The following is a 27,200-nucleotide window of genomic DNA, read 5'->3' on the forward strand; positions in this document are numbered from 1 at the left end:
AGTGTCTATCTCACAAACACCTGTATCTAGCTCTAAGGGACCCAGCACCCCCACCTCCTGATGTTTGTGGGCAGCTGCACACACTTGTAAGTACACACACACACACACACACACACACACACACACACACGAGAACAAATCTCATTTCAGTTATACTTCTAACTTCTAGCAATAGCACACATTTGAATCCATTTAAATCTGGTAAGGCAGAACCATCACTGAGGACACAAAATGACAAAATAACAGAAAGTAAGGCCATATCTGTAAGGCCAGGCAGGAGGGGAGTTCATGTGCAGGACCCCCCCACCCCCAGCCCAACACAATGGCTCTTCACATGCTTGTTGAATTGAAAAGAAAAAGGACGTTCAAGTAGATGATTTTTTTTTTCTCTCCAAAGACATGATGTAAAAAAAAAGAAATGACCTCCACGTCATGGAATGTAAATCTTTTTATTAAAACACTCGTCTTTCCACAGTAGTAAAGCGTTGGCATGTACATATAAAAATAATCACCAACCATAATTATACTGAATTCCTCTTATCAACTGCATACGAAGTGTCTTCATAACAATTTTTTCCGTATAAAAATACTGGGAAAAATTGATAAATAACAGGTAAGAGAAAGATACTTCTAGGCAATCTGAATTGCTGGGACAAAGTGAGTCCTGTGGATGGGGTGTTTGAACACACAGCCACAGGACATGTCCTGACAGTGCTGCAGGCCGGATGGCAAAAGGAAGCTGAAGTGTGTAGGGTCACCTCCCTGCTCAAGGTCTTGGGTGCTAGCATTCAATACATTCCCTCTTGGTTGGCCAACTGTGTGTTTCCCTATCGATCCCAGACCAGACCGCAAGAACTTTTGATTCTCTTAAACAACACCGAGCGGTACTGAATACCCTAAAGCAGAACAGGGCAACCACCATTTAGGAGAGAAGTCTCAAAACATCCCGCAGGGTGATGCTTGGAGAAGCTGTAAGTTGAGCTGAAGGGGAGAACTTGACTCCTGAGCAAAAAGGCTTAAGGGTGAAATGACCACTCAAAGATGGAGGGTCTGCTAGCATCACGGGGGTGTGGATTGACCTTGGTAGAGAGACACTTGTTCACTGGGGGCTGGAGAGATTACTCTCTGGAGTCGTCTCTGTCAGCCTGCACATCCAACGGCATGAAGCATTCGATTGGGCAGTTTACGTTCTGTCAAAATAGGAGAAAAACATTAGTAGCAAAATACTCTGAAAAACAGAAGGGCGTGTGTTGTGGGGGAGGGGGAGGGGAGATTTATGTCATTAGTGCTTTATAGAAAGGAAAACTTTCTAGTTTCAAAAGACTAGCAATGTACTGGGCAACAGACAATGCTTGGGAATTTAGTAAATTATAGCAAGTTATAATTAATTCATAAGACTGGGTGTATAAGGAGCCAGTGGTCAACTTTAATCATGCAAATGCTGTCTTTGTTCACGAGCCTGAAGCTCATTAATGAGTCTACAATGGCTGGCCAGACAGCCCCAGGGACACCCCCCCCAATACACACCCCATTTCTTCCTCCTCAGTGAGGAGATTATAAGCACTTGCCATAGTGCCTGGTGGGTTCTGAGGACTGAAGCCAGGAACAAAAGACTTATCTCCAAATAAAACTCATTTAAGAAAAGCATCTATCCACCATTTGCCCACGACTCTATACTGTGTCCCTGACTGCAGGCAGGAAGAGGAATGGGGGGAGGGGGATGAAGGGGGGGGGAATGTGGATACACTTACGGTGTTCGTTCTCTGATGGTATCTCTGTGTATACTGGTTGTAGGTGTGGCCAGGGGTGCCATCGGGACTGGGTTCAGCAGCCCCGGGTCTGCGGCAGTTGTCACAGCGCCAGCCCTGAGAGGAGAGACAAGAAGTTAAGTGGAGTTTATAATTACCTGAGGATATCATAACTGAGAGCTTAAGTTAAAGAATTCCAGCCCTTGCCCACTGACAGTTATAAGCAGTTAATTAGGAGGCTTCAATGATGCTTGTGTGCAGTTGTAACTCTTAGAATATATCTTGGCTTATTAACCTGTCTAACATATGCTTTTCTTTCTTCTGAAATATCCTCACTTCTTTTGCTCTACTCATCTTTGGTCCCACCTTCCTCCTTGGTAGGCTTTCTGCTTTAGGCAGAAGGTTTCTTATAGACCCTATGGCTCCTAACAGTGACTAGAGAGCATGTGGACAAATCCCATCACTTTCTGGGGACAGGAACAGATCCACAGGAGTCGAATGACTTGGAAGGAGCCAGAAAGGGCACAGTGGGTGCCAGGGAGAACCCAGCCATATTCTCTTTCCAGTCCCTTCTAAAACCTCCCTAACCTATAGCCTTAGCTCTGGCCAGAGATGGGATGGGTACAGGAAGCCACCACAGTGGCCTATGCTTCTTCCTGAGTTTTGCTGGACACAAATTTGCTTTCTCATTGCTCTTGAGCTGGGAGGAGGGAAAACTGAAGCTGATGGGGTGAATGTCACCAAGCGGGAATCCTAGGAGAAATGGAAATGGATACCCGGGAAGACATAAAGAGAGGTGTACTCTTGGGGCTAAGTAGCCCTTGAAGTTCACAGAATGGGGATGTTCAGGTTGGTAGCCATCTTTTGCCTAACTAACGAGACTTTAGATTTATAATTGAAAATAAAAAATTAAGAAATAAGGTCAGGCTGGGTAGTGGTGGCACACACCCAGAGGCAGATGGATCTTTATGAGTTGAAGGACAGCCAGGGTTACATATCAGAGAGACTCTGTCTCAAACATAAATAAATTCTACAATCACCGTCATTTAAACATTTTTGACATATCTCTCTGTTTAAGAGCCTATTTCCCATAAGGCCTGCCTGCAGAATCAATAAAGATGCTTTCGTATAAAACCCTAACAACTGCCACCATCATGCTTCAGAACTTTAGAGACAGGCATTACTCAAAGGATTCATGTCCATAAGGAACAAGGGAGTGGGGCTGGGGAGATGGCTCAGCAGTCAAGAACACTGACTGCTCTTCCGAAGGTCCCGAGTTCAATTTCCAGCAACCACATGATGACTCATAGGCATCTGTCTAGATACAGTGTACTCATATACATAAAATAAATAAAATCTTTTAAAAAAAAAAAAGGAACAAGGAAGTGGTGAAGAAAGACCAAGATCTAACTTCCCAACAAAGTGTCTCGTTTAGACCATGGGGACTGAGTATTATAATCCGCTTCTCTGGGTTTGTCTGAGAAAGAGACGGAGACAGACAGAGGGGCAGTCAGTCTGTCCATGAATAATGGATAAAATGAGATTGTTAATCCCATAGGCTGCCCCAGATCTAAGGTTCTGATGATACACAGAATCTTTCTTGTGGCCACATAGATTGCCCTTTTTCTTTTAAAAAAAAAGATTTTTATCATGTTTTTGTTTTATGTAATAAGTGCTTGCCTGCGTGTATGTCTGTGCGCCAGGTGTGCCTAGTGCTGAAGCGAAGCCAGATGAGGACATCAGTTCTTCTGGGACAGGTTGTTATGGACCATGTGAGGAGAGAAACCAAGTCCAGGTCCCCAGTAGGGCAACGAGTCCCTTAAGCAGCAAGCCACCTCTCCAGCTCCCGGATTCATTTTTTTTTAAAGGTTATTTTTAGTTATGCTACTTTTAATCACTGGTGAATGCCAACAGCATTAACCGGAGAACTGCACTGTGGGGGTGGGGAGCATTATTTCTTGTGCATCAGAGTTCAGGGACCCTTTAAGCTCTTTACATAACAATTTAATTTCTAAAAAATTAAGCACATTTATTTACATATGTGTATGTACACACATGTGCCCCAGCATGTGTGGAGCTCAAAAGAAAACTTGTGGGATCTGCCCTATCTTTCCCTTTTTTTGTTTGTTTGGTTTTTTTTTTTTTTGAGTCAGGGTTTCTCTGCACAGCCCTGCCTGTCCTGGAACTTGCTATGTAGACCAGGCTGCCCTCAAACTTAAGAGATCCACCTGCCTCTGCCTTCTCTGAGTGCTAGGATTAAAGGTGTGCGCCACCATATCCAGCCCCCTATTACGTTTAAGTCATTCTGACATTTCAGTTATTAAAAGATGGAGTGGAAATTGTTGTTATATTGAAGAAGGGCACACGCTAGCAATGACTGAGGATTACTGGCTGAAGTGATGACTTTCCCAGCCTTCCATAATTCTCCTCCCCCTCAAATCTAACTTCTTACCATAAGATTCCAGCGGAAGGACTGCCTCACTGAGCCAGCTCTTCCTAGGCCAGGAAGTCTGCTCACTGCCTAAGTTTCCTTCCCTCCCCACTTAATGATAGCCATCTGAAACCCCGGGCAGTTGGCTTATGTTTCTCTTTTCTATGAAGCCTTCTTGCTGACTGCACGCCTTCCAGAACGGTATTGATCAAAATCTCCTGTGATTAGCTTGGCTTGGCAGGGTATGCCAATTTACTGCCCCCACGTAATTCGTTAAGAACCAGGGCCACCCTTCCCTGTTTGTCTGTTATTACTTAGCTCAGTATTCGAGTACTCATAGGGGAACTATTTTTAGATTGAGTAAGGGCTCAAAAATAGTGGCATTTTCTTAGAGTATTATTAAATTCTAAATAATTCTTACAGTATTATTAAAACTGTGAACAATACCAAGATGCTAGTCCATCAGCATAGAGCTGGGGGCTTAGTGCTACACTTCAGGCAAGGACAAGAGGACAGCCTGAGAAGTTTAGTTGCAAATGGGAGAAGGTGCTGAAGCTATATCAATGGGGGGGGGGGGGGGGGGAGGAAGAGACCCAGGGTGGTGGTTTGAATATGCTTGGCCCATGGGAAGTGAGTCACTGTGGGGGTGGGCTTTGAGGTCCTATGTTCAAGCTCCGCCCAGTGGAGAAGAGAGCTTTCTTCTAGCTGCCCCTGGACGATAGTCTTCTAGCTCCCATCAGATCACTTCTAGCTCCTTCTAGAGTACCATGCCTGTCTGGACACTGCCCTGCCATGATGATAATGGACTGAACCTCTGAACCTGTAAGCCAGCTCCAATTAAATGCTGTCCTTTATAAAAGCTACCTTGTTCATGGTGTTCTCTTCAAAGCAGTGAAACCATAACTAAGACATCCATCTTAGGGACTCTTCATAAGAGGCAAGACCCACCAGTGCACACAGCACCTCCATGTTGGAGCCTCTGTGCTTTTCCTAAATGACAACCAGTCTTACCCGCTGGCCCCCGAAACACGTGCAGGAGCAAATGGCTCCAAGATACTCTTTCTGCCACTGTTCTCCTACGTGGTAGGTCTTCCCGTCGTCATAACATGTTGCTTCATCTGCACGTGGGCACAGAGCAGAAACAGTTGTAAGACCAAGGACAGTCAGGTACATTCAAGTTGATGCATCTGCCCGCGATCTGAATGAGCACAGGCCAAATCTCACTAACTTAGGTGAATCACAAGGCGATGTTCCAAAGCCTTGGTATACTAGGCCAGATGGAAAGATTGAAGCCATAGTTTAAAAACTGAGTCTATATAACCCTTCACTGCAGATGACCAAAGTGCTTAGACATGGCATTCAGTCATAATTCACTTCTGAAGCAAGCTACTGATTTCCCAACCACGAGACTGACAAGCCCACCACATCCAGCCCAGCCTGTGAATGCATGTTTTGACTCAGGAATGTGGGAGTACTTCGAGTCTAGAAACCATTGTTAGGATGACGTACGGGGATCACACTTGAATTCTCCCTTTCCGTTCCCGAGGCACGTGCAGCTCATCCGCTGGCCATTTTCTCCCTGCCGATCCCACTTCTCTCCGATCTTGTAGTTGACACCGTTGTCATGGCACCATTCTGGAAGGTAGGGACATCGCAAGGCAGAGAGTTACTCGGGTTCTGACTCACAGGATGGGCAGAACACTGGGACAAGACGAGAATCCATACAGATTGAACGGGAAGTCCAAGATCACATTTCCTATGATGAAGCATTTCTTCATCATAACATTTACTATTCTCCAGGCCACTGTTAAGACAGCACTACCAGCCGGGTGGTGGTGGCGCAAGCCTTTCATCCCAGCACTCGGGAGGCAGAGGCAAGTGGATTTGAGTTCGAGGCCAACAGAGTGAGTTCCAGGACAGCCAGGGCTACACAGAGAAACCCTGTCTCGAAAAAAACGAAACAAAACAAAACAAAATGTAACACTACCACCAAAATCCTTTCAGAGGACCAACCAGTGATTCATTTTGACTCCTTTTAAATTTTACAATTATAGAAAACTAAAATGGGATCGGAGAATTTAAAATATATATTTTGGGTCTGCAGAGATCCTAGATACAAAATAGTTTAATTAGACATTAAAGAGAGGCTAGGCATAGTTTCAAATGCCATTATTCCCAGCACTAGGAAGGCAGAGGCAGAGGCAGAGTTTGAGGCCAGCCTGCTCTACAAATTGCGAGCACCACAGCCAGCGATACAAAGAGAAACTCATAATATGACAAAAACAAACAGATTAAAGAGAGAACAGCTGGTGTCACCCGTTACCACCTGATTCATATAAATGAAGAATATAACAACCACCAAAATAATGACAAGTGAGTGAATCAGGCTTGTACGAACAGGCGAGTCCTAAGAAGTGTCTAGTCACTGGGTCTAACAGCATATGTAAAAATGCCCTTTACCCTAAACAGAGTTCACTCGTGACGCTCATACAGTGCAGTGGTTCTCCACTTTAGCACTTCAGCCTTCCTTAAGCTATAAGCAAATCTATAAGACAGTTATGACATTTTCAGCAAAGACTGTTGAGTCAAAGGTTCACAGATAATAATAATATGGTATATACTTCCACATTTGCAATCAAGTACTAACTTATTAAAAGCATGCAAAATTCAATGTAGTTCACTCTCTGAACTGAAAAACCACCTGGCCAATGCCAAATGATATCCCTCCGGACTCCAGCATGGTATGCTGACCACTGGGGCTCCACCCAACTACACACATTGTAGCCACTTGATTTCAAACCTTCAGTCTGAATTTTGCTATTTCATGTAAAGTAAAGGAAAATGTTACACAGAAAGCTTTAGAGATCTACTAAATGTCATGTCGGGAAATGACATAGGCATTTGTCCACAGGCCTATGTCCATGACATGATTAACATTTAAAAAGCCAATAATAATTATACCTCTACAAACAAAGAGTAAATGGTTATATACTCCAATACTAAATCTCTAGACATATACATAATTAATTCTTAGGATCATTTTCACTAATAATTCAAAAAATTAACGTCTTTAAAATTTGAAAATCAAATATTTTCCAGTCAAAGTTGATCTTAACATTTATTACATTTATTGATTTTCATGTGTGTGTGCATGTGTGTACATATGGACATTAATGTCCCCCAGTGCATATGCAAAGGTCAAAGGACAATTTGTGGGAGCAGCTGGCACTGTGTGGGTTCCAGGGATGGGATACCTAGCTTACCAGGCCTGAACTGGATCCTTAAATGTTGAATGCATTACTGAGACATTTTCCTCTATACTAGTAACATTTGGGATATCTGGGTTGTAAGGTGTGTGTGTGTGTGTGTGTGTGTGTGTGTGTGATATGTGCATGTATTACAATGCATGTATATCTGGTTATGCTGAGAAAGGTAGTGTTTTTGAGTATAAATGCTCACCTCTGTCCTTACTCAATACTAAAGAATGAAAGGAATTTGGAGTTTCTGCCCGCCTGTCTCAAAACTCAATTACACCAAATTCTAATAAGATCTCTAACTTCAATTTACATATACCCAAACATTTCAAAAAGCATATCATCACTACAAATATATTTTTAAGGAATAGTTAGATTAGTACCCAACTCTTGAAATGCAGTCATATTCCACAAGTAAAATTTCCCATCATCCTTCTATGATGCAAAATGTTACTTTGAGTCAAACAGTGTACTTCTGTTTGCATCATGTTTGGAAGAGCCCTTGTCTGCCAAACATGCTTCTCTGGCCAAGTGCGAACGCATGAGACTAGAAGAGGTGGAGGAGTGAGTGGATGGAGAGGGCAAGCTACTCACTAGATGAATCGCATCTGAAATGACCACTGCCAAAGCCCAAGCACTGGCAGGTGAGCTTAAAGCCAGAGTCAGATAGCCGCTCCCATTCCTCTCCAATGGCGTAATGGGAAACCGTGTAAGGGTCAAAGCATGAGTCATCCGTAGGCTGGTTCAGGCCTTCGCTGACTATGAAGAAAAGGAGGAGAAAGGGAAAAGGGAAAAGACACTTTATTGACGGTTATCGAGGAAGAAACGGATATAGTATATTGTGATCTAGTCTAGCACCACTAATAACACACATGTTCTCATCAGCCACACTTTGAGGTAGTCAATGGGCACTTGCCACAGCAGGGGCCAAGGACATCCTCCTTCTTTCCCATCTTCTGTTTCAAATCATTCCCGGGAAGTCTGTTTCTCACGACATGAAGCAGATCTTCAGACATTTTAACTAGCTAAGAATGTGGGCAGTGATGCTTCTCCAAGATAACCAAGTATTGAGCTAATTAACATTTGTCTGCCTCTATTTCCTCATCTGCTATAGGATAATAATATAAATACCCACACTTTTTTTTTGGATCTTGTAAAGGCTACATGGAACCAAGAAATCAAAGCACTGGCCCATCATCATTATGCAGAAATCACTCACTATTGTTAGTCAGTAATTAACAATTATTGTTAGATACCATTCTTTGCTTATGCTAAAAGACTTAACATTTTTACATAGCATCATAATGCAATCTTTACTTACATCATAGCATTTCTTTTACAAAATAGTTTGAAAACCTAGATCCTTATGGTTACAGTAAAACTAGATAAAACTGGACTTTTCAAGTAAAAGAAATCACAATGATGTAGATACTTAGGAATAAGTAGAAAAGCCTCAGTGGGTTTCCCAAGATTTCATCCCTCTGTTTTAGAAATTTTTATTTTAAGAATTAAAAGCCGGGTAGTGGAGGCACAAGCCTTTAATCCCAGCACTTGGGAGGCAGAAGCAGGCGGATTTCTGAGTTCAAGGCCAGCCTGGTCTACAGAATGAGTTCCAGGACAGCCAGGGCTATCTACAGAGAAACCCAGTCTCGAAAAAAAAAGAAAAAAAAAATAATTAAAAATTATCTTAAAAAACTAATCAAGGGCTGGAGAGGTGGCTCAGGGGGTTAAGAACAATGTCTACTCTTCCAGAGAAAGTAGCTTGGGTTCTTAGCACCCACATGGTGTCTCAAAGCTGTCTATAATAACTCTAGTCACAGGACACTGGATGCATCTTCTCTGTTCCATAGGCAGCAATCATGCATATTGTGCACAGACATACCTACAGGTAAAACATCAATACCCATTTCCTACAGGTAAAACATCAATACCCATTTATAGCAAATAAATAGGATATAATTTGTATAAATAAAATACACCTCAAGTTATTCTCTAAATGTTAAATAAGCTAACTTACTATGACTTTAAATCCTATCTGTGGATAGCTTCTTTTAATAGTGCAAAAATCAAAAGTGCAAATGCAATCAATATTTGAAATGCCTAATATTTCAAAAGCCATCATTCTGGAAGAACTAAAAAGTCTAAAATGTCTTGAAACCAAGAGGATCTGGTAATTAAGGACATGGATGGAATCTCAAGGGGATTCACTGTTTTAAGATATCTAGGTGTTAAAGGTCTGCTCTAACATTATGGAGCCTGAGCTACATAGCAGTTCCAATCCAGCACACTATATATACCCAACATATGATACAGTAGGACTCTGTCTGAAATATACCCCCTACTTTCAAGAAAATGATGTGGAAACCACAAAACCCTTATGTTTTTGAAAAAAAAAAAACCCTCTCAAGTGGCATTTTACTAGTGAAACCACAAAAGGCAAATGCTAATTACTGTGGATGGATTGCAGGCGATCTGCCCACTTCTGCATTGCCAGATGTGCAACTGCTTAATTTATGAGTCAAACAGCAGCCTTCTCTCACTCAGAGGAAGAAGACCCCAAAAAAATAAGTGGTCCTACCCAGAAGTCCTGCTCCCTGAAAGACGTGGGAGTGAGTCCTTTCACTGTAAGAAGACTCGGGATCCGCAATCTCAGTTAGTCCCTAACTCCTGGACCTTGTTGAATCTTTAACTATTGCAACTTGAAAAGCCAAATGACACAATGCTGGCTTCAAAAGACTATTCAGAAGGCACACAAAAATAAGTCAAGGGTCATTCAACCTTTATCAAAAATTGTCAGGACTAAATTGATTTAACCTTTATTAAGATGTTGCATGCTGGCCATTTAACCTTTATTAAGAGGCTGCATGGTGGTCATTTCATCTTTATTAGGATTTTTGCATGTGGGTCATTTAATCTTCATTAAGTTTGTATGATGGCCATTTAACCTTTAAGAGCTTGCATGTATATAACATAACGTGTGTGTGTGTGTGTGTGTGTGTGTGTGTGTGTGTGTGTGTGTGTGTATTAAGACACATATAAAGGGGCTGGAGAAATGACTCAGTAGTTAAGAACACTGGCTGTTCTTCCACAGGACATAACATAGGTTCTAGCACCCACATGGTAACTAACAATCCTCTATAACTCCAGCTCTAGAAGATCTGGCGCCCTCCTCTGGCCTCCATGGGTGCTGTATACATGTTGCACACACGCAGGCAAAATACCCATAGACATAACATTAAAATAAGTAAAGAAAGGGGCAATACTGGTAATGTTTTACATTAGGAACTAAAACCTAAGTCATCACTTAACATTGTCAAGGAGGACTACTTATAGGTATTCTGTTTGGGTTAGGAACGCTTATGTGGACCACAGTATGGGAATAGTAAGAGGTACCAAAAATCCACTGCCTCTGTTAACTGGGTCCTCAATAGGAAAGTGTATTAGACTAATTAACATTAATGTTTCTCCCAGGCTCAGCATCCTGTCACTCACACATATCTATGTGTTGGTGGACGCCCTAGGATTGCACACGGGGACATTGCTGACTGTTGTGCAGTCTAACTTTCCTAAGTTCAAAGCCAACAAGGAACAATAGACCAAGCCTGATCCAGCAAGAAGCACGCGCCTGCCTGAGCAGGCCAGCAGTGTACCTACCAGCGTTGCCCACAGTAACCACCTCTTCCCGAACCTTGTGCCTCCTCTGGTTCTGCAGTGCCTCCACTATGATGTTGTAGGTGACCCCTCTGGTAAGGCCAGTCAGAGTTGCACTGGTAGAAGTTCCAGGAACTTGGAACTATACATCCAAAGCAGGGAGAAGGCATTACAATGATAAATAGGCATTATCATTACAATGATAACTTCCCTAGTCTAGGAGTAATCCCCCACTCCCATTTAAAAATGGACAAAGGGAGAGAACCGGGGCGTATAAGATTCCCACCCAGTCAGGAAGAGATATTAAATGAGTGTAAAGAACCATCATTTTGGGACTGGGGGGGATGGCTCAGTGGTTAAGAACACTGGACTGCTCTTCCAGAGGACCTGGGTTCAACTCCCAGCAGCCACATGGCAGCTCACAAATGTCTGTAACTCCAGTTCCAGAGCTTCTGACACCCACACACTGATACATATGCAGATAAAACACTAATGTACATTAAAAAATTATTAAAAGAGTAATTTAAAAAAAAATCATTTCTGCTAGATTTTTCTACCTACTTGTTCCACAATTCCCAGCTATACCAGCTGCCTCTGAATCCTGGTCACTAGAAGTCCTAGCAAAATCCCCTTCATAAACATGAGCACCAAGGACAGATGGCATGTGCCATGCAAGATGCCAACACAGTAGAACTTGAGTTTTCCTAAAATACTGGCACATCTCCAGACTGAAGTTTCTAAGCTAATAAATGTCCTACCGTACAGTCAATTTTAAAATTCTGCCACTTTCTAAAAATAATACAATAAAAATTGATTCTAGCACCCGTGGGACAAATTAAAGAAGAGAGTTTTGGAGAATCGATCTCCCTCATAACAGCTGGTACCCAAAGGTTCCCTTCGTCTTCCCAGACAGATAACAGATAACGTGGCTCTTCAAGGACAGACACCAAAGGTGGCATTTCAAACTTCGTCCAAATTACTTTTCCTTTTCTTAAGATCACTGTGTTGTGCGTCTCACTAAGCAGTCTCCAATGTATGACAATAATAAAAATAATTTTATTTTCTCTATTGAGTGAAGCTAAGTGATGCTCTCTGAGTCACAATGGAAAAAAAAAATGTCACACAACCTCCAGCCAGAGTTGTAGCATCTGTCCTGGAAGGGCAGGCATCTGACATGAGGCTCTGCTTGTTTCTGGATAACACGGTTACATAGAGAGATAGCTGCAAGGGCTGCAATATACCTGTAAGGGCTCTTCGTCGGTGCCAACAGGTTGGCATGAAATGATGTACTCAGAACTCTCCTGGAACGGCGTCCAAGAGATGGTTGTCTGAGAAAGAGCTTCTTGTCCTGTGGAGGCATTTGGATTGAGCCCCGGAACATGAGGATAGAAGTGGTAGTCTACGTCTCCTCTGGGGACATGACCGATTTGGACCTCCTCATCTACATTCGGCAGGTATGGTCTCGGCCTAAGCCTGACCGGGGTGGCCGCAGTGGGTGGCGTGGTCCGCCTAAAGCCATGTTCCTCAAAGATCATTTGTTGCCCAACACTGGGTTGTTGGTGGGTTGTGCCAGGAAGCTGAATACCATTTTCGGTGTCATACCCAGGGTTGGTGATGAAGGGGGTCTTTTGAACTGTGGAGGGAACATCCAAGATCTCCGGTCCATGAAGATTGGGGTGTGGAAGGGTAACCAGTTGGGGAAGCTCATCTAGCCAAGAGAGGTTAGAGCCAAAAGAGCAAAGCGTGCGTTAAGCTCAAAGAAGAAGCAACCAATCACTGTCAATCCAGGCAACAACTGTACATCAACCCGGTCAACGCTCCCAGACAACCAGCGGTTCTCAGATCACAAAACACTCTATAGGAAGAAATCATGATTTTTTTTTTCCTTACAGATTTCTTTATAGTTCAGACAGGAAAAAAAAAAAATTGTTAGTGTGAATTCTCATACAGACAAAGCTTTGAACCGCTGAGCCCCACACAAAGCCGTCTCTGCTCCAATTAAGCCTTTGCAACTAACCGAAATATTTGAAGTTCAGAAATCAAATAATAAATCAATCAAGACAAATCAGAAAGGTTTTATACTCCCACCATTAGAAAGCTCCAATTCAAACTATCTAGTTTGATTCTCTGCAAGGAAATGAAGCTTAAGGTTGTAGAAAAAATAAATCAGACATTTTTTAGAGATTGTTATTAGGTGCTTCGTGCCAAATAGTACAATATATAAGCCATTCTGCTAGGAAAAAAAAAAATCCATGGGAGGTGTGGAAGTGTCGGTAACTTCACCCTGCAGAGCAACCATTGGTTATGAGTCTTTACCTGTCTTTTTCCTCCCAATCAGGGGCTCACTCTTCTGATTGTTCTTCAGGGCAATGACGTAGATGGTGTACTCGGTTCCTGGCTCCAGACCTGATGGGAAACACAGCCATTTCATTACGTCGGCAGGCTCGGCCAGTTATCGGCTCAGCAGAGGCGACTGGGGAGCAAGCATTCCTCCCAACTGTATGTGAAGTCTCAAAGAGGAAGATCAGCTTCACTTCTCATTTCCTATACACTGTGTACCCCAAGGCCACTCGGCCAGTTAATCATCTCACAATCACGGCTGACACTTGAATGAGCAGTTTCATGGTAACCTCTCTGGAGGATTCCTTCAGCCTGTAGATAAACTATCTATACTGTAGGCCACCAGTAGAATATATTTTGGGGAGAGATCAGAGACTTCAGACTTCTACTTAGGCACAATCACGGACAGCTGTCAGTGACAGCAAAAATTAGGATGTCTCCTGCTTAAGTCTTCCCATATCAGACTCTCATTTTCTTGTTCCACAAATGGAACAAAGAAGCTGCAATATCTGTGTATTTTACAGGAACTTCAACATCCAGGAGATACAATTTATCTTATTTGGGGGCAGGGGGAGGCACAAATAATGAAGAATTAACATCAGAGAGTAATACATCATAGCTGTGTCATATGACGGCACTGAAATTACATGCTTAGTTATTCATACCTTTTGAGAACACTACTGTCCCTAAACAGAAGAACATCTAGAGTGCTGCTGGGCACTTCATTCTCATGAAATAACACCAGAGACACAATTGGGGAGTATTATGGGTTTGGAGAATCTATGATTAAGGGGGGAAAGAAATGTAGCACAGAAGCAATACCAGTAATGGTGGCCTCCGTGACACCAGGGCGGGGCCGAGGGACCACTTCTCTGGGAGGGGATCCAGGCTTCTCATACTTGATAATGTAGCCAGTAATCCTGGCACGGGGTGCCTGCCATGATACCAGCAAGGAGTTGGGTGTGGTGGTCAGGAACCGCAGGTTGGATGGCGCGTCAATGGCTGAAAGGCAAGCAAAGTGACACCTTAGAAAGTGAATGGCCGTTCTCACTCACAATTGCGCCCAGCCCTAACAAACAGAGGGAGAGAACCTGAGAGTCCTAGGAGCTAGAACATAGGAATTGCAGCTCCCTGTTTCTAAAGTATGCACCAGTTGACATTTCCTCCATAGAAAGCGTATAGTTACCGGTGGAGGCGTCAATGATCACAGGAGAGCTCCGGGCATTGTCGTTCAGAGTGTATAGGTGGATCTTGTAGTCAGTGCCTGGCTGTAAACCTGGAAGTTAAAAAGACACACCTTTCTAAGTCACTCTTACTTTACTAGGTGACTTCTCATGTTTGCCTACAATTTTCTTGACTCCTATACCATGCCAGAAGCAGTTCACAGGGGAAGAGTAAAATGCTTCATGGTATGGACAGGTCACTATTACTGAGAAATACCCATCTCAAAAGCAGCTCACTTATGTCCTGACACTGAACCATCTCTGACTACAGCTTCTCTATGATACGTAGTACTGTATGTAATTATAAATTTCATTATGCTTCTTAAAATCTAGGCATGCTAATGCTAAGAGCTATATGTTACTATTTTATACCTTTACGGTCTCTGTATTGATTTAAAAAAAAAATAGGGTTTCCCTAAGTCTGGTCTCAAACTCACATCCTCCTGTCTCAGATTCCTGCTTATGACTACAGGTATGCAGATTTTCATTAAACAATAATGAACGTTTTATGAAACAACAAATTTGATGAATGAGGTCTATGGGTCAAACAAAAGCCAGGAAGTCAACAGGTCACGGAATGGCGATCACATTCTCCATACTAGACTGGAATAGCGAGCCAGGTTCTCTTGCGGGGACACACACAGGCAGACTGCTGAGTGCACTGACCTGTAATAGTATAGCTTCTGACATCCGGGCTGATGGTCCTCTGGACTGGGGTCTGCCCATTGGCGGGGATGGCATCGACCTGGAAGCCAGTGATTGTCTCCGTCTTCGTTCTCCAGCTAATAGTGATGGTAGTCTCTGTAGCGTCCGTCACACGGGCCCTTCTTGGAGGACTGACATCTGTGTAGAAGCAGAGCTAGAGATCAATACACGCTTGTCTCACACATGTAAGGTCTTGATAATTTAAAATGAGTCCTCATTATGCACATACATCTACTTCAGAAAATACACCAATTAGTAATGTGTAGGCTACACCCTGTGACATCAGAAAGATAGGTTAACAGTATTGAGGAAATACAAAAAGGTTCACTTTTCAGGCCGTTCCTTCGAAGAGACAGAAGAGCTTTCTAAATACTATTAATGGTTCCCAGGGCTGACTCGCTGGTGTCTAGACGTATGTCAAACAAGTGTTACAATGATTACTAATATGTAAGAATGTACAGTAGGAATCATAACATAGACAGTAATAACGTGTGGATATTCTATCATTTCTATAAGGTGCCACATGTTAATCACTCCATAAGTGATAAAGCATCAACAGACTAGACCACAGACCTTACATCTCCTATGGCAGAAGCCGGTTCATCTTCCCCACCCTGAACTCTGTAAATACAGATCCTCGACAGTACAACGTAAACCAGCCATGAGTTTTATCCCATCAGCACCAACACAGCAGTGAAGCGATTCCATTTTGTTTCAGCAGCAGGCCATTTCCCGAATGGTTTACCAAGTGGGTTCCCACAGCAATGAGCTATTCTATCAGTTTCCAATTTCTATTGCTAAGTCAGCGGTTTAAATTTAGAGATCTTTCACACTGACTTACACTCGGGGTCTGCCAGTATTAAAACATCGGAGTACTCACTCTCCAGCGTTGTGACGACCCCCTGAGCTGGTCGGCTTGTCAGTGTGTCCTTGAGAGCATAGACACTGACTTCATACTTGGTGGCCACCTGGAAACAAGGGTAGGAGAAGCTTTGGCAATGGTGTCGCATGGAGCCTGGCATTCTACCAAAGCATTAGAGAAATGCAGAGATTACAAAAGACCATCTGCATAACCCAGCAAACCCTGACACTCCAGGTTCCCAGAGCAACTTCACTCTTACCTATGACTGACAATACATTTAAATGAAGTGAATTTTAAAATGTTCTCAGGGGTTAAGTCTAAGCAATCCACAAGTGTTAGTAAAAAAGAATAAGAAAAGTCAGTACTAGCCAGGTTTTTTTGTGTTTTGTTTTTGGGTCTGACAGGTGTAAATCATGTTTTGCTTTTTTTCTGATCACAGAAAAGCAAGAGAAAGTTATATATACTCTGTCTCTAACCTCTCTTCTACTGCTTCCCTTGGAACTAGTCTTGTGTTAAGATGTGCACTAAGCCCTTATAGGATCCTAGCTAATTTCTGCATGGCTAGAAAAAAAATTTTTTTTTGTTTTCTTCCTTTCTCTTTTTCCCTTTCTTTCTTTCTTTCTTTCTTTTTTACACAGAGACATGGTTTCTCTGTATAGCCCTGGCTGTCCTGGAAAACTCACTCTTGTAGATCAGGCTGGCCTCGAACTCAGGAATCTGCCTGCCTCTGCCTCCCAAGTGCTGGGATTAAAGGTGTGCACCACCACCACCACCCAGCTAGAAAAGGTTTTAGATGTTATTTGCTTGCTGGTTTGTGACACAGTCTCTTTGTGTATCTCTGGCTGTCCTGGAACTCACTCTGTAGACCAGGCTAGGCTCTCAGAGATCCACCTGCTTAATTATGCCTCCAGAGATTAAAGCACAGCTGGCTGATTTTTAAATGTTTTAATGGAGGTAGCGTCGAGTTAGGTTGGTTCTAACTGGTGAACACTTCTTGCCGAGGAAACACCACTCATGAAAGCCATAAACTCAGCCAGAGTGGAAAGATAAATTACCCCCTACAGAATACCACTTCTTTTAAATAAGTGGAATATTTCTGTCAAAGACCTGCACGAAATCCAAAGCTATTTACACCATTCTAGTCCAACAGTCATCTTAGGTTCTCTAGAAAATTCTAGGTCAACATAAAAGAATTCTATTGTGTACATTTGTGACAAACCTATTTGATGGTAGAAGGAAAGAATATGAGGTTTATTAGGAGGTTGCACCTGATAAATTCCATGAAATGACCTACTTCCTCACTCTAGGGAAGGAAGCTCACTTCTTACCATGAGCCCTGTCACAATCACTGATGAGCTGTCCGGAGAAAGGTTGATTTCTTTCATTGGTCCTGTTTTCTCCTTCGGGGTCACCCGCACTCGGTAGCCAGTGAGCTGGACACTGGGCGCTGTCCACTGGGCAGTCAAGCTGGTGGGTGTCACCTGAGTGAACTTCAGATTGGTTGGCGCAGGGATGGCTGTCAGGATGGTCATTGGTTAAAAGGTTATCTTATAGGGAACGAGGAGAAGAAGGGAAATAAAGCAAGTTTTAAGAAGGAGATGGATTGTTCTTGTAGGGACTGGCGGATTCCCTGGCCCAGCAGAGTCAGCACAAACAAGTAATAAAAATGGAGACCCGCAAGGAATGTTTTATACCGGCAAGTCTCAGAACCACTGGAAACGTCTGGATAAATGCCAGGATTCCAAGAGACTTTGGGTCTTATCTCCCTACCCTACCCCTTTAGAAGCCAAGAGTTGAATTCTCTTATTAGTCCTTAGAATTGATTTCTTTTTTTTCATTTGTATGAAAAAGATGAGCAATGGCTCCTTTTTCTATATAAATTATCTTTGTATGGGAAACCATTTCACAGAGTATTCCATCCAAGAGATAGAATTGTTTTTATTTGTCTCTTTTATTTGGACCCCACGGCAGATATCACCCCTAAAATTTGAAGTGTTCTCTGCGGCACAGCATAAGAAGAAAATTGGTTCACAATAGAGGCAGGAAAGAGAAGCAGAGAGCAGTAACACAGCCTGTCACACCTCTAGACGCTTTGAGCCCTTCCAACCTCGCTCCAGAAGGAAAGCACAAGAGGATAAAGGATTGTAAGACGCGTCCTAATGACTCTGTCCTGTGCGTCTGGATCATAACCGCTTTAAGCAAATGAAGGCCCAGCGCAGGCTAACTAGCCAGGGGAGATCTTATCCATGTGTTCTTTTGATCTTGTTGCAAGGAAATGCCTGGCTTAGGGTCAATTCTCAGAGTTAAGCTCTATGACTCTAGACTTCTTCATGTGTGGAGAGGGAGGACCACCATAGAGGTATGTCACTTAGGAAATGACCCACAATTTTAGTATCTCCAAATGTCTTGCTTTAAACATGTCTATTTAATATATTTGCACATATGTGCTTAGCTACTTTAAATTTCTCTTGAGTAGACTTAGTTAACTTAGTTAACCTGATTTTCATGGCTTGTTACCATTCCTCCTTAAAGAGGGCTCTTCCTAAGACTTGGAGGGTGCATTTGTCTACTCTCCCTTCCGTGGGACTCAGCGGCCCAGTAACGTCTAACGTCAGCAGGGCATTAAGCCACTGCTCCCATCAGCACCCGGGCGGTGCGGTTAACGATATACCTGTCGACTGGATTCCAATCAGGGGCTGGCTCTCCATATCATCGTGCAAGGCAACCACACTGACTGTGTACTCAGAACCCGGTCTGAGGCCTTGCAGCTCTGCAGTGTCGTCTTCACCATCAGGTGCAGGGAAAAGCTCATGGATTCCATCCTCAGGGCTCGAGTAGGTCACCCTGTACCTGGAAACTTGCCCCTGTGGGCTTTCCCAAGCAATTTTGATGGAATCGACATCCACATCAGTGAATGCCAGTCCTTTAGGGCGGTCAATGTCTGTTAGGCAAATTAATGGTAAGAGGTTATGTGAAAAGCGAGTTGTGAAACAAGCATATTTTTATACCATGCAAAGCAGTTCGGCAGATACCATTTTCTTTGATGAATTAAATTCCAATTATCACACTATTAAAACAGAAAGTTACTTGACATTTGCTTAAAAGGCTTTTTTTTTTTTTAGAGGTTTAGCGTATGCGGTGTCATGTTACTTATTAAAAACACAGGTGTGGTGTGTAAAGTATGTAGACACCCTGGGGGGGAAAAATCTCCACAAAGGAAATTTATTTGTATCAATTTCAAGATAATCTAGATTTGATTCTGCAATGTGATGTTATTCTCGAGGACCTGGATTTTCTATATCTTGGAAATGGTAAAGTTGATTTTTTTTCAAGTCATAATTCATCTGAGGTTCTTCTTTCTCCTTCTATTAAGTCTTTATATTAAAAGGCTGACCCAGCCACAGTCCTTCAAAACATAACCACTTCATGGGGCATACTACAGTCAACATTACCATCCGGTCATAGAAAAAGTAGGTCCTGGAGAAATATTCCATAGATTTGCTAAAAGCCAATAAGATTTTGCTGAGGCCATGTAAGCGAAGGAGATTCAAAGCACGGCAGCCATTGATGGCAACACTACAGTGACTTCCTTCCCGCAAGCTCGCTGTGGCACCAAGAAGAAAAAAAAAATGCTGGCCAAGGGCTCATCTCAAGACATGAACCAGCGGACACGTTGCCTTTCCCTGTATACCATGGCACAAGATGGGCAGGGGGCATCGAGACACCCGAGAACAATATGACTTTGGAAGTAGAAAACGAGCGTTGGTTACGTACTGGTTACTGCAGTTTGAACCAGGGGCTGGCTTTCTCCGTTCCGGTTCTGAGCATAGACACTAACCACATACTCCACGGTGGGCTGCAGACCTTCAATGGTCATTTCTGTTTGATCTGAAAAGGAAGGAGAAGCCATCGCAGGTCGATAGAGAGCCACCCAAGCCACTCCCTCCTAAGAGCTCAATGAAAAGCAGATGCTGAGCCTGTGATTTTCATTGCCAGGATAATCATGAAACACCCATTCCACTTGGGAAAGTCAGATGCCTCGCTCCTCTTAGGACAACTTGTTCATTGGTAACAAAACTGGGGGAGGGGAGCGCGGCTTAGTTCGTAGAATGCTGTTCCCCTGAACAGAGCCAGGCTTCAATGCCGAGCAGCACAGTAAACTGTATGCCTACAGTACTAGTACTTGGGAGATCTAACGTCATCCTTGCCTACATAGTGCATTCAAGGCCAGCACAGACTTCATGAGATCCCATCTCAAAACAAAATCCAGCATACTGCAGTAAAATCATATTCAAGAATGAGCTTTACAATTTAATATGATGCCCTCCCCCTAAATTAATGAGGGTTGTTCTTTTGTTTTTTTTTTTTTTTTTTTTTTTTTTTTTTTGTTTTTTGTTTTTTTTTGGTTTTTCGAGACAGGGTTTTTCTCTGTGCAGCCCTGGCTGTCCTGGAACTCACTCTGTAGACCAGGCTGGCCTCGAACTCAGAAATCCACCTGCCTCTGCCTCTATGAATGAGAGCACCATACAACAGTACAATGGCAACCGTCTGAATGGGCGCATCATCCACACACCACATAGGACACTCACTTCAAATGGAAACTTCTGAGCTCCTACCATGTTTATCTTGCTAGGTGTGACACTCTGGTTATTCTTACCTGGACTGGCAGTTTTAGTTTTCGATGGTCCTAGGCCATTTTTGGGAGTGGTGGTCACTCTGTAACCTGTCACAGGAGAAGTTGAAGGCAGCCACCGGACACTGATACTGTTGTCCTGGACATCCGTCACCTGCATCTGGGATGGCTTGTCAATTTCTGTAAGTACAAGAGAAAGCGGTGACGTCCCAGTGCTTGGGGGGGAGGTGGGGGGAGGGACAGGACAGGATACGCCCCTGACTTTTATCCTAGTGTATATGCAGATGATCTTTTGCTTCTATTACGTATTGCAGATGTTTCTTTTGACAAGAATAAAGAGGTTAGCGTGAAGAAGGGAAGCCATGCATCCAGACACTATTACAACTATTTGCAACCTGATTCTTTCATTCCACTGGACAAAGCACTACATCTCAGGCAGGCCTTTGTCTCCCGACCAGTCAACCCATCCATCCAGCCCTTCTCTTCAGGTATTTACGAACACGCTCCATGTCTTATGTCTATGGTAGATACATGGCTGTAGCAGTTAAAAACACAGACGAAAATGTCTGCTCTTGGGGTCATCTTTGTGCATTTGTCTCAAGATTCTATTACTTGTAGGTATTGTTAGCTACAGGCTTTTGTTTTATTAAGAAAAATAAATCAGGGTTGAGGGTATAGCTCAGTGTTACAGCATTTGTTTAATATACCATATACATATACATATATATATGTATACATATATACATATACATATACATATATATGATGCTGGGTTTGAGCCCCAGCATCACACAAAACTAAAGGAAAAATCAACCGCACAGTGAATAAAATACCTGATGAATGAATACAGGGATAACCACCTTCATAAATAATCCTGTGTTACCCCAGAAGAGAAATTTGTACCTGTTTGATAATTGATGGAAACTGGCTTGCTGCTTGCTGGACTGTCCCCACGGCCAGTAACAGCATACAGGGTGATGGTGTAGTCTGCTCCTGGCTTAATGTTATTGATGGTGGCTGTGGACTTGCTTCCGGGCACAGTGAACTCCTGGACAGGGCTATTTCCTCCTGTATGAAAGGAGTTAGCATAGAATTGGAGGCGCTAGGAGTTACTCCAATATTATTAACACATCCCAAGCAATATGTACATCACCGCAGCTTGCGGGTTCCCTCATAAGGAGTGGCTGCTTTAACCCAGTCTGAACAGGCGAGTGTATTTATGCGTGTAGCAAGCCCTGATAAGTATATAAAAACCAGGAGAACTCTCAAGCTAATGTCATTTCAACACCCCTGCGTTAAAATGTCACTGAATTGTAGATTATCAAGTAAAAGGTGAAGAAATCCCCAGGAATGAGCTCCCTAGTAGATAATAAAATACCAAGTAGTCAAGTAGTCAGGCCTGAAGTCATGTCCATAAAGCAACACTAAGCAAACTCAATAGGTTGTATTTATACATATTTGCTGGATGTGCATGCATTGTGTGTGTGTGTGTGTGTGTGTGTGTGTGTGTGTGTGTGTAACTATAAGACAAAGAGGCCAAGAAATTGAGAGGGAGTGGAGGGAGAGGGGCATGGGACAGGTTGGAAGAGGAAAGGGAAGGAGGAAATGATGTAATTATATTTAATTAATTTTTTAAATCAAATAGAAAAAGGGGACAAGAATGTGGCTCTCTCAACCTAAAATGGAATGAAGCGCTGTCTTTACAAAAGTGTTAACAGAATATTTGTTAAATATAGAGAAAACTGAAAAGAAAAAAAACTCCTAAGAATTACCAACGATAATTGTGAATATATAAACTTTTTTCTCTCAGCTCTGCTTTCCACCCTAGCTGTAGTGTATAAACAGCCTTTGAACTTCTTCATTTTATAATCAATTAAACATAGCTTCCATGCATTTTTGGACAGGAAGAAAGAAAGAAAGAAAGAAAGAAAGAAAGAAAGAAAGAAAGAAAGAAAGAAAGAAAGAAAGGAAGAAAGGAAGAAAGAAAGAAAGAGATTTTCTAAATGAGCTTGCTAGCATTTAATCCTATTCCCACTGTCAGATTTCCAAGTTACCCACCCAGACCCTGATCTTCTAAGGGTGAAATGTCTCAAAATGAACAGACCTGTCTCTCCATAGGTGATTCTGTAATAGCGCACAGAGACAGCAGGGGGTTCCCAACTGATGAGCAGGCTGGTGGGGGTGGAGGCAATGACCTCCAGATCCCTCGGAATATCAGAAACTAGAAAAAAAAAATCACAGGAAAATTTCACATCTATAACTTCCAAAGAAAACTCGGATTCACTCTTTGTCTTTTCCTAGAAAACTATTAGGTTTCCTTCATACAAAAATCTAAATGCAACACTGAATTAACAGAATTCAATTCTATAGAGAGGTCAAGGGAAGGGGCTACGGAGACCATTCCAATTGTGAATTCTTTCTCCTCAACAATTTCTTTGCAAAATAATTTAAATCACAGAAGTTATAAAAACTACAGCGACACTCACCCATGCGCTTTTTCCCCCCTTTTTTCTTTTTTCTTTTGGTTTTGAACACAGGGTTTCTTTGTATTAACAGCCCTGTCTGTCCTGGAACTCGCTTTGTAGACCAGGCTGGCCTGGAACTCACAGAGACCTCACCCCATGCACCCTTAACTATGTGCTATTTGGAAATAGTGGTCACACACGCCCCTATTCATAGCTAAGCTACACACGGTTCTGATAACAGGTCTCCCAATCATGGTCACCGAAAATATATCTATCTGTGCTTACAGACATAAGCGGGGGCTGAACTCACACCATACAAAGCAGTCCGCCACTGCACTGCATCCACAGCACCTCTTTAAAAATCAGTTAGTCTGGACTGGCGAGATGGCTCAGTGGATAAGAGCACTGACTGCTCTTCCAAAGGTCCTGAGTTCAAATCCCAGCAACCACATGGTGGCTCACAACCACCCGTAATGAGATCTGACGCCCGCTGGAGCGAGCGGGGCCATCCTGAGTTCAGTTCCCAGCAGCCACTCACATGATGGCTCATGGCCATCTGTACAGCTAAAGTGTACTCATACACATAAAATAAATAAAATAAATCTTTAAAAAAAAATTAGTTAGTTAATTGCACAGGCTAACTTTGAACTCACAGCAGCCCAGGATGATCTTCCTGTCCCAGCCTCCCACGTATTTGGGATTACACACATCTGTGCTACCAAGCCCAGCTCAAAAAAGGAAACTCATAGGCTTACAGTAACTTTGGTACCATATTATGTTTTTGAGTGAAACCTTCTTAAAAACCAGGAAATAGCCAAGCTGTGATTAAGTAACTCCAGCACTCAGAAGTCAAGGCAAAGGATCTTAGATAAGCCTGGGCTACAGAGCCAGTTCTGGGTCAGTCTGGGCTGTGTGACTCTCTCAAAACGTCGTAAAAACTGGCCAGCAAAAACACCAGAACATAGCCGAATCAGGAGACAATTTCTCAGAGGGGAAAAAAAATATCTTTTTAAATGTATTCTTAGAGGGAGAAATTTTTGCCACACAGTCCTCACTGTGTGCCATCACTGCCCTCCTCCCCTTTTTATGGTCTCATTGTGTAGCTCTGGCTGGTCTGGAACTCAATCTGTAGAGATCCACCTGCCTCTGCCTCCCGAGTGCGGGGATCAAAGGCGTGCGTGGATCGCAGAGCCTGGCTCCATCACTGCTCTTTTTGGAGTGTCTCCTACCGAGATCGATCTACTTTTCCAGGGATGCTGACTCAGACGGCATGAAACTCTGTCACAGCCTACACCAAACCATCCAATGTCCACACCATGAGATTTCTTTGCAGATTAAAAAAAAAAAAAAATTTACCTGTGGATTGCTGGCCAATCAGTGGAGGGCTCTCCTCTCGGCCATTAACAGCAATGATGCTGACAACATACTCAGTGCCCGGATTAAGGTTGGTGAGGGTGATAGAATTCCTGGAGGGCGGCACTCGATCTTGCCTGGGTCTTCCGACAGAATGCTCGGCATGATGGCGGATTATGTAGCCGGTGATGGGGGCCCGAGGAGCCACCCAGTGGACGGTGAATGAGTTTGCAGTGATATCAGAAGAATCAAAACCAGTTGGGGAATCAAGACCTGTTTTTCCCATCCAAGGAGGGGAACAAAAGACAACAACCACCATCTTAGACCTTGAGGACGAAGCGGGGGTGGGGGGGTGGGGAGGATGCGGCAAACCCTGTTATATGGGACTGATAGCTGACCACAATCTGCCTGCACATGCATTTCTTTTTTTTTTTCTTTTTAAAAGTAATTGAAACAATATGTAAAATTATAGTCCATTTCTACTCGACTACCGAAATATTGTTATTTCCAACTTCATCATTGTTTTGGGTAGTTTTACATCAACTTGACACAAGTCAAAGTCATCTAAGAGGAAGGAATCTTTAATTAAGATCGAGGCAAGCTCGTAGGGCTTTTTCTTTATTAGTGATTGACAGAGGAGGATCCAGCCCATTGTGGGAGGTGCCTTCTCTGGGCTCATGGTCCTGAATTCTATAAGAAATCAGACTGAGCAGGTCATGGGGAGAAAGCCAGCAGCAACGCCCCTCCATGGCCTCTGCATCAGCTCCTGCCTCCAAGTTCCTGCCCTGTATGAGTTCCTGTCCTGACTCCCTTCAGTGGTACACTACAGTGTGAGTGAGTGTAAGCCGAATAAACCCTTCCCTCCTCAGTTTGCTATCGATCATGATGTTTAATCACAGGCATCACAACAACCCTAACCAGGACAAGAACCTAGAGAAATTCACAAGGAAAAGGAGGGAACCCCATTATTATGTTGTTAAACAAAGCAATCCAGCCTCAGAAAGACAAATAAAGTCGAGTTTTCTGCTTTGGGGATCCCGGATTTTTTTCTGTGTGTGTATATGAGTGTGCAGAACACAGGTCCTGAAACTAGAATAAATGTGGAGAGAAAAGATGTCTTCAGGGGGAAAGGGTGAAAGGGGTGAAAAGGGTCATAGAATATAAGTGACAAGGTGACATGAGAGCGAAGACGGAGCTGTCCATTACTACAGGGAGGAAGGGGACCAGCAAGGGTGACAGTGGGGCAAGGAGAAGAACAGAAGAGGAAGATCAACAGAGCATGTGAAATACCACGGCGAAAACCACTCCACTATGATAACTAAAATTAATTAATTAACAAAAAGTAATGTGCCAACACCACAAAGGGTGGAGATGCGCCTGAGACTCAACCTATCATTTTGTCGCTTTAACGTTGGTAGCTAAGCGCTGCCAACATGGCTCACCTGTTTTCTGCCTTCCTCGGAGAGGGATGCTCTCGTGTTGTTCGTAGACGCTGGAGACACTGACTAAGTATTCTGTCCCAGGCAGGAGATCTGAAGAGGCAAGCGGGATTTGCTTTAAGAGCATGAGACAGCACGGCGCTTCCTGGACTACTTCATCTGATAAAATATCCAAGCACTCAGTCCCTTAGCCCGCCTGTAGCTAAATGAGCATCTACATCTGGAAACAATCTGTAATTAAGGGCCACTTTGTCCTGTGCCACTGTAAGCTTAGCCCTCAGTTCCTCGGGAATAAACGGAATTCAGTCAAATGTAAACACGGGGCATTAATGTCTCTCCCATCCATTTGAAAGGGCACCTGTAAGGGCCACTGATGTAAGTTTTGTGGGAGTCTACATTGCCATCTACCCATCACAACCCTCTTAGGAGGTGGTTGGCAGCTTCCATGCTATCCAATGTTAACAAGTACAGTTAGACAAAATTTGACATGTGCCCTTGTGGGCCCATCAATGTATTCAAGAAAATGACCATATCCAGTGCCCCTGGGTTCACGACACTACCCCCAAACTGCTTAATCTTTAAAATAGGGTAATAATGACCCTAGGGGAGTTACTTTGGGATCATAGCATTAGGATTCTTAAGGTACATCATTAACACGTGACAAGGTTTGGCTACACTGGTGCCAACAGGTGGCGCAGGGTCTAATATATTGGACAATGTAGTTCCTGCTGACAGAAAGCGCCTTGTGGTCACAACCAAGCTAAGTGTCTGGACACTCTGGTCCTTAGTCACAATGTGAGGGAGGAGCTCAGTCACGCTGCCTCTTTGTATTCCACTTTCTGAGACACATCTGAAAAGGAGAGGCTGTTTTCGGACTGGACCTAAATGTAACTTGCTTTCCTCTCCTGTAGAGCCCGTGTATTTATACAACTTCCTACAATGTTGCAAGCTCTTGTTCTCTTTAATTCAAAATAGCCTCTTCCAGTAGGACCCGGGAAGAGACGACTTCTATAAATTGTCTAATAAATAAATGTCAGTTGATTTCTAAACTCTCAGGCTTCAGGGAAATTGTGCAAACGCATGCTTTCTGAATTAT

General features: G+C 43.1%; 1 protein-coding gene across 12 annotated transcripts in view; it reads right to left on the minus strand.

Annotated features, from left to right (window-relative positions):
- Positions 1-433: 433 nt before the first annotated feature.
- Positions 434-27,200, minus strand: part of Fn1 (fibronectin 1) — a 68,745-nt gene continuing 41,978 nt past the window's right edge. For 2 of the 12 annotated variants that reach the window (XM_031367867.1, XM_031367862.1), the window contains 20 exons: positions 26,108-26,197; positions 24,669-24,938; positions 22,952-23,068; positions 21,751-21,915; positions 20,872-21,027; positions 19,989-20,102; positions 18,886-19,155; positions 17,543-17,730; positions 16,233-16,320; positions 15,314-15,490; positions 14,611-14,700; positions 14,247-14,426; positions 13,401-13,490; positions 12,326-12,432; positions 11,088-11,226; positions 8,028-8,192; positions 5,689-5,814; positions 5,191-5,297; positions 1,752-1,865; positions 434-1,190 (listed from right to left, as the gene is read on the minus strand). In XM_031367867.1, the coding sequence (XP_031223727.1) occupies positions 1,119-1,190; positions 1,752-1,865; positions 5,191-5,297; positions 5,689-5,814; positions 8,028-8,192; positions 11,088-11,226; positions 12,326-12,432; positions 13,401-13,490; positions 14,247-14,426; positions 14,611-14,700; positions 15,314-15,490; positions 16,233-16,320; positions 17,543-17,730; positions 18,886-19,155; positions 19,989-20,102; positions 20,872-21,027; positions 21,751-21,915; positions 22,952-23,068; positions 24,669-24,938; positions 26,108-26,197 (2,825 nt within the window). In that variant the 3' untranslated portion in view covers positions 434-1,118. Of the gene's footprint in view, positions 1,191-1,751; positions 1,866-5,190; positions 5,298-5,688; positions 5,815-8,027; positions 8,193-11,087; positions 11,227-12,325; positions 12,793-13,400; positions 13,491-14,246; positions 14,427-14,610; positions 14,701-15,313; positions 15,491-16,232; positions 16,321-17,542; positions 17,731-18,885; positions 19,156-19,988; positions 20,103-20,871; positions 21,028-21,750; positions 21,916-22,951; positions 23,069-24,668; positions 24,939-26,107; positions 26,198-27,200 lie in introns of all 12 variants that reach the window. The other 10 variants (XM_031367861.1, XM_031367857.1, XM_031367859.1 and 7 more) reach the window with 5 other exon arrangements.

Source organism: Mastomys coucha, unplaced genomic scaffold (genome assembly GCF_008632895.1).
Source record: "Mastomys coucha isolate ucsf_1 unplaced genomic scaffold, UCSF_Mcou_1 pScaffold14, whole genome shotgun sequence".
In the NCBI taxonomy this organism is placed as follows: Eukaryota; Metazoa; Chordata; class Mammalia; order Rodentia; family Muridae; genus Mastomys; species Mastomys coucha.